The sequence below is a fragment of the Asterias rubens genome, chromosome 19 (assembly GCF_902459465.1).
Source record: "Asterias rubens chromosome 19, eAstRub1.3, whole genome shotgun sequence".
Taxonomy (NCBI): domain Eukaryota; kingdom Metazoa; phylum Echinodermata; class Asteroidea; order Forcipulatida; family Asteriidae; genus Asterias; species Asterias rubens.
Genome location: NC_047080.1, coordinates 3,078,398 through 3,086,034, shown reverse-complemented (window position 1 = coordinate 3,086,034; position 7,637 = coordinate 3,078,398). Strand labels below are relative to the sequence as shown.

General features: G+C 40.4%; 1 protein-coding gene across 2 annotated transcripts; it reads right to left on the bottom strand.

Moving 5' to 3' along the window:
- Positions 1-321: 321 nt before the first annotated feature.
- On the bottom strand, positions 322-5,752 carry LOC117303119 (casein kinase II subunit beta). Of its 2 annotated transcripts, none has more exons than XM_033787214.1 (7): positions 5,611-5,752; positions 4,201-4,304; positions 3,327-3,429; positions 2,356-2,459; positions 1,601-1,676; positions 1,005-1,194; positions 322-760 (listed from the first exon to the last, which is right to left on the bottom strand). In XM_033787214.1, exons 2-7 carry the CDS (start codon positions 4,270-4,272, stop codon positions 646-648), a joined length of 660 nt encoding a protein of 219 aa, XP_033643105.1. In that variant the 5' UTR covers positions 4,273-4,304; positions 5,611-5,752; the 3' UTR covers positions 322-645. The 2 variants fall into 2 exon arrangements, with proteins under 2 accessions (XP_033643105.1, XP_033643104.1); XM_033787213.1 differs by having other exon boundaries at positions 2,356-2,471; positions 5,611-5,751.
- Between the last annotated feature and the right edge of the window lie 1,885 nt (positions 5,753-7,637).

Here is a 7,637-nt window from a genome sequence, read left to right as displayed (position 1 = left end):
CCCCCCCCCCCCCCCAAAAAAAAAACCCCAAAAAACAACTTCAGCACAATTGCCCCTTTGCACGATGTGGAACGCATCTCCATACGAAGAGTGTCTGTTAAGTCCACCATGTCCGCCATTTTGGGAGTGAATTCCGTTCAGTACATTCTTACAACCAAAAAGGCAGACAGGATATGCAATGAAAGTGTAAGTGCGCCACGTGTCTCGAAAATGGTCACCTCCATCAAAACTGCTACGCACAAAATTTCTGCTGGAAACATGTGTTTGTATGAGGCTAAAACCAATAGGAACCAGTAAAAAAAAGGACACCCAACAAGATGGTAACCTGTCTAAGCTGATAAGCTTCATTTAATGTCAAGCAAAGACCTGCAGGCAACCAGTCGAAAACAACAATACGTGACCTTATGAGTTGGCCTGTAACCACCTTCGACCGAGCTTCGACTGGGCCTGGGTCATAACGGAAACAGGGCATTCATTTCAGAACTTCCCCCCACAAACAAATACCTTTGTGCATCACTTCTCAAGTTCAACATGAGGAGGTAAACAGACGTTATCGTTGACAGACAGGGGATGCGAGACTTTTCTCCGCTTGTAGTCGGGTCGTTGAGAGGAGAGGGGGTTGGGGAGAGAGGGGGGTGGAGGGTGTTACTTGTAGGGGGGTTTCGCCGATCGAGGACGGGAGGAGGCTGATCGGCTGCGTGCTGCAGCAGCCTGGAGCTGTATCTCATATGCAGTGGGGTGAATCTTGAAACCGTATAATCTAAGAAACAAAGAGATGGAGAACGATAGAAGTCAATCTTAGGGGTTTGTCTCACTGACTTGACGACATTTAGACTTTCTCAATTTATTAGTTACAAGATGTCTGTGGTTTTTTAACTGTAGGACAAGGAGAGCACCATTAGAGTGCCTCATTTCACATTGGTTCTGCTGAAATGTAATGATAACCAGTTTTTAAATAGTGCTTTTCACAATAACAATAACATTCTAGCAGAGGAGAAACTTACCTAGGGACGAACTGGTTTGGTGGGCGTTTCGGTCGATACTCCGGATGCACCATGAAGAACATGTGTGGGAAACCGGTGCCAAAGTATGCGCCGTCCGTGTGATGGTGCCGTGAGGACTTCGGTGTGTAGACATCCTGGCATTTCGGGCAGTAAAGTTTAACCATGGCCTCTCCCGGGACGTCTGAGAGACCTAAAAGTTTAGTCAATCGAATAATGGTACAGGTAAACAATTACTGTCATATATTAAAATCGGCATTGTGGAGAAAACATATTGCTCTTTTTATACTCTTATCCCTGTGAAATACAGCCCTAGGGAGTCTCGGCAATTTTTTTTTAACCAAACAGTTATCCCCGGCACAATTTCACACGTTCCCTGCCTAGGTCCCTATTCCACAAGGTTCCAGCTGCACCTTTCAAGAATACCCTAGGGTTCTATTGCTTAGGGGAAGATACCACTACTCCAGAGTAGGGGTGGATATTCCCCCCCAGGGTTTACCCATTTGCTGGGGTAGATCAGGGTTAAAGCGATTTAAGTGTGAAAGGTGATAAAGCTTCCTGTTGGACTACAATGGATTGGCCCATAAGCGTTTACTTACCAATTGGTAGTACTAGCTGGTTTTCACAATACACTCTTGGACAGTGACCAAAGTCCCCTTGTTGGTACTTTTCAAGCTGGAAATTTCACAAAAATAAATATGGTTCAAAAAGGAAATCACATTTATTGAAAAAAAAATGACTTTGAGATACTTAGGTCAGGTTTAAATAAAAGACTTCACTTAAAAGTTATGAGGTTATAGAAAAATATATCAGTTTTAAACCCCCAAAGTTTGAATCTGCGAAACATTACTGTCAGATAGGTTTCTCAGATTGTGCATTCCCAAGTACAAATAATTCTTCTTACATGGATATAACCGCTCCTGTTTTTCGTCGATGTCTAAAAAATGCTACCACCTTTTGAAATGAAATTTTCTACATTAATACAAAATTAAAACACACTTCCAAAAACCATCTATTCTTACTGCTGCGACTGGCCAAATGTTGAATCCCAACCAAAGCTGGTTTGGCTATGTGATCGGTTTCACCCATTTGTACCGCTTTCAAAAGTTTTGCAGCAAATCTGTGATATGCCTTGAATATGTCATCAATGTTTAAACTGAGGTTATTATTTGGTTTTACACGTACACAGATGTACATGTATGTAAGGATTGTATCGGAACGGTAAGTTCTGTGTACGACCTTTGCCAATCTAGCGCAGATGTCTTAGCAACCAGATCACATGGATAAGAGTAAAAGCAAATAGTATTCTTCGTCCCCTAAAAAACTATTAAACGTAGGTTATTTGGTTGCTGACCATTAAAGCGATGCCTCTATTTGTCATGATGAAGCGGGCATGTATAAGACCATACAGCATCTCTGCAGCTTGCTCGATCAGGTCGCTTTGGTTTGGGTTTTCCTCTAGTTCATCGTCTTAAGTAAAGGGAGAAGAAAAAAAGTGTGACAAAGAAAAATTACATGTAGTTGACGTACAAACGTGAACTGTGACAAGAAAGCAAGTAATTGATGGAAAAAGGTGATGACAGCTGTTAAAATATAAACCCTTGTCCCCCAAAAACCTCAGGGCCCCACTTCATGAAAAAGCTGACAAGCATTTAACAAGTTAACCATCACATAAAACCCTTACTGAATGCTCAGATAGTTGACTGTGAATTGTGTGTATGCATTAACAACGTAATATTAAACTGCAGGCTGGCATAGTTAATCCATCACTCACAACCAGTGGATGATAATAAACGGTCAGATAGTTGGAGGGTTGGCTGTGTACTGTGTAGATGCATTGGCCGCCATGCTATCTTATTACAGGGGAAACCACAGTGGATGATACCTGAATGGTCGGGCTTTAGGAGGGAACACGGTCCAGTGATCTACCTGCTAACAATCTGTAGTGCATGGTTTTATCTAGATTTGATTAAGAGCAGTGGGAGCTATAGACTTTTATCATGGTGTGGCCGTCTTGATTTTACTCCATTCCAACTCATGTTACCAAACTGAGGCTGGACGAAATAATAGTCTGGTGCCATGTTTGTGCAACAAATTTTAGCATTCATTACTGTTATGGATCAGGGAACATGACCGAAATGGTGACAGCGTGATAACAGTCTATAAGTATGAGGTTAATCTTAACCAGACAGGTTGATTGTGAGCATGGTGGATGCAAATCAACAGTAAAAAAAAAACACTGCAGAACCATCTGGTTACAGCTGACAAATATTATCACCCCCCTTCCCCCCAAAAAACCCCAAATCAATCAAACTATTATCTTACCGGGTTCAAGATCCAAGATCATGTCTAATGCCTGTCTGTAGTGTGGTACCTGTTCGTTAAGCCCTGTTAAGTTAAATTTATCCTGGATATAATCTTCATCCACCTGTTGAGGAGAAGAGAAAAAACAAATAAGAAGATTTTTTTTAGGATTTCAATTTTTTTTATGGTAGGTAGGTCAAAGTCATGATTAATGATTGCTATGTCCGATCGCGACTATAGCTTTTCAACTTCTTCTTCATCAAGTCCTTCCTGTTCTATAGGGTGTCCCTCCAATGGTCTGCACACAGGATGGCAGCGTTGTTTGCAGCGGCAAGGTCATTGGCTGTGACAGGTGAATAGAGTTGTTGACAACACAGCTTTCCAACTAACCAGTTAACTGTGCCACCACGACTTCCGAAAAAAATATTGACCAGTGTGTGAAGCAAATACTAAGTGGAGCTTGACTAGACGGGTAGTGAATTTCACTAGTCACCCTAGCCTAAATGCCACTGTCTACTCGGACATAGCAATCAATAATCATGACTTCAATTTTATTATTGCATCAAAAGAGTTGCTTACTGCTATGGCCGTGGTTCCTAATGCTTCTGCTGTGGTTCCCTTTGCAGTGAAGCTTGACTAGACAGGTAGTGAATTTCACTAGTCGCCCAGGTCTAAATGCCTACTCGGACATATAGCAATCAATAATCATGACTTCAATTTTATTATTGCATCAAAAGAGTTGCTTACTGCTATGGCCGTGGTTCCTCATGCTTCTGATGTGGTTCCCTTTGCAAAGTTCAAACACAAATTTGAATTGCCATGCCCCTTCAAAAGCGAAGTTTATTATATACCAGAAAGATTTAAATAACTAACAAGAAAGCTTTTTTTCACTCACCTCACAGAAGAATTCATTGCCGCGTAGACCACAGAACCACGAGATCCATGATACCTCTTCCGAACTACTCATGGTGGAGTGTAGTTGTGTAACACCTTACGTACCTGTGTAGTCACAAAGATCAAACAGAAAATGAGAAAATGAGCAAAAGAATTAAATGGATTTATGTAGCTCCAAAAGTTACACCAAAGCATGCAAGGTCCTTGCGCTTACCGAGCGTGTAATAATACTTTTTTGAGGTAGTGACTGTTGGCCCTGTTTTGTAGTATAAAGATTGTTAGTAAAAAATGTTAGTTCAATAATTCATTAATCATTGCTACACATTCTAGTCGGATATGTCAGATTCAGAAATCTTGAGCGTCACGCTTGATTGTTTTACCTACAAAAATAGGCTTACCATTCTGAATCTGAGGGGAACAAATTGAAGTTGTGGGGTGCTCTGAATTAGCCTTCTGCTGCCTAAATATGGCTACATATTGCAAAATAAAGATTTTTGCATTTTACTCCAAAATCTGACCCACTCCTCTTTCGTCTTTTGAATGAGGGCGAATTGAATCTTACTTAATCAATGAATATTACTATTTGAATCTTACTTAATCAATGAATATTACCGACACCATTCTCCAGAAGACGATCAGAGCATACTGATCGAAACGTCGAGTTAAACCAATGGTTCTTTTCAGAACCGGATAACTTTCCGTATGGCGCCACCACTTTTTCACTCATTTTTACAAAAAGGGATATATCAATCAGGTAAATTAGATACTATATTATTTTATTTCGAATGAAAAAGTGGTGGCGCCATACGGAAACTTTTCCTCAGAACCACCCCAACTCATAACTCATTTTGATTTGAATCTAAGTTATAATATTAATTAAAATAAACTAAATTTTGAAGTATAAAATTAAAATAGGCTACCTAAAGTACAAAAAGTTATGCATCCCTTTCCATGTCAATTGTTGTCATAGTCTACATCTCAGATCTCTGTGAATGGATTGGGGTGACACAGACACAAGCATGACATGATGACAATTGTTATTTTAATTTACTTGCTTGGGTTTGTCCATTCACATGCGACTTTGCACTTGGCAATGACATGCAGAGTTCAACAATGAATATTACTGACACCAATTGCCGATATTTTCAAAACAATCCAAGTTTTTAAAGCCCAATTCATGCACATGTGATGCAATTAAAGATAAATTTAAAAAGTAATCATTTCAGGTAATATTTTACAAGAAAGCGTCGTGACTTTTAATTTACAAATGTCACACTTCTTTTCTTAATTCATTTCTTTGCCTCACGTAATTCATGAATTTGCACCGGTCATATCATTAAAATGCTCATTTTTTAGCCTACCAACATTGACAAACACAAAATTTATGAATTCATTTTAAAGATAAACTTACCAGCTTTTATAATTTATGTGTTATGTGAAATCTAAGCCAGCTTTTGTTTGTTTAAAAATGCAATGCATTTAGGAAAAAACTCCACCAAATTCAGCCGCATGCCTCCATTTTGTCAGAAGTATGACGAATATCACAGGATTCGATTAACTGTAACCGTTCTTTGTGAATACTTTTCAGTATCGGCTCCACACTGCAAAGATATAGTCCTGATAAAAAATCGATACTAATTTATTTCAATTGTTAAGAACCGTCACAGCTGCAGTCTCGAATTATGCTCCTACGAGATAGGCGCATGCGTGATGTGGTTGGTATTCGGCCTGTCAATTCTAGCGTGTTGAGGCGCGAGACCAGTTTGTACGGTGGCCTTTGAAAGCCATCATCATTACTGCTGCTTGCAGAGCCCCACCCATCCCTGCTGGACCAAGACGTCACATAATAGCATTTCACACTTTGAAAGTGAATGTTATTGTGTTCCTAAACTTCGTTTAATTCAGGCTATCACGACGATTAATGCATTTTAGACCCCCGTCTGATTGATTGTCCTGTTCGAAACCATGCTTAGGTTGGGCCTCCAGTGTGTGGCAGGAGACGCTGCCCCCCCCCCCCCCACCCCCATCGGCGAAGTGTCCACACTTCTTCTGGATGCACCCTCTTTTGAACTATTCCCCTCCAGCCCATGTTAGTTTTCCACATGTGGGACAGCATCTCAGACAGATTTGGGACACCTGGGTTCGACCCGCCTGTTTTTATTATATTAGTGAGTTTCATTTTTTGTAGTTCGATTTCCCCCCCCCCCCCCCATAATAGGAGGAGGCCTAATGCATGCAAGAATCGAACATTAAGCGCTCGTTATAAAGTTGTCGCTGGAATGTGTAGGCTATACAAAATAATCTACGAATATCACTTTTTATCATGCACTGAAGTAATTATAGATGCACAAAATTGACAGACTAGATAGTCTGGGGTGGAAAATAATACGAGATATACCTAGCTGTGCGCCCTCTACTGTCCCTGCACCCAGATAGATTTGTCCGGATGTCCTCTATTTTTCCTATTTTAGTACTCAAACCTACAGGCGAAATGTGACTTCATCATTACAATGTGTTTACTATTCAGTTGAGTGCGGGCTTCATTATTTTAAGATGCATTGTAAGCAGAAGCCTGGGGAGAATTAGTTCAAATAGTAAACCAAATCGCTCACCCTGAGTGTTGAATTATTGGTTCATCGCTCCCTGTGGTACACATAGTAAGAATCGTCTAGAAATTATCTCGACTGGAATCACAAATTTGTGATTCCCATGTTGTTTCGGCTGTAAACATATCCTAGAGATTCACTCTTTAAAGGTTCCTGTGGTCCGATATTATAGATCACAACTTTACAAGCAACGGAGAGCAGCTGTTGAGTGTAAAACATTGGTCTCCCCCCTGAAGTAACGTAGTTTTTGATCTAGAAAGAGGTAATTTCTCACTAAAAAATATTTGAATTTTAAAAAGACTTCTTTTTCAGGCGTCTGAAAGCAACAAATTTGTGCAACAAAGGTGTTTTTTCTTGTGTACTTCTCTTGCAACTTCGATGACCAACCAAAACGAGGTAAAATGTTCACAGGTTTGTTATTTTATGCATAATAATATGTTGGGATACACCAAGTGAAAATACTGGTCTTTGGCAATCTCAAACATGTCCTTTGCCTTCAAAAATTGCCTACTATAATGCATCAATTTGTATGCCAGTCGGTATCTATGGGGGGGGGGGGGGGGGGGTTGAACACTGTGTAAGACGCGGGCTGTACTCATGCGGTTGGAGTCTCGGTGCTTTTTGATGGACAATATTGCCTGGAATGGCATGCTTACAGTTCTTACGTGCTATTCGTATCGGCTGCAAAGTGGGAAAACGGGTGAATTATGCAAAACGTGAACTATGAATATAATATGATGAAGACTATCCTATTCTGAGGCAAGGAGGCTATGGACAGATTCGTACCTAATCGCTTTGGATCTTTAACTTTGAAAACAGACCGACTCGTGAC

Bases quoted from the DNA above. Each gene is read 5' to 3' on its own strand.
- LOC117303119 (XM_033787213.1), bottom strand. From the start codon at position 4,272: ATGAGTAGTTCGGAAGAGGTATCATGGATCTCGTGGTTCTGTGGTCTA. The intron at 3,430-4,200 runs GTGAGTGAAAAA...TCTCCTCAACAG, and splicing joins GCAATGAATTCTTCTGTGAG to GTGGATGAAGATTATATCCA. The intron at 1,195-1,600 runs GTAAGTAAACGC...CTAAACTTTTAG, and splicing joins CCAGCTAGTACTACCAATTG to GTCTCTCAGACGTCCCGGGA.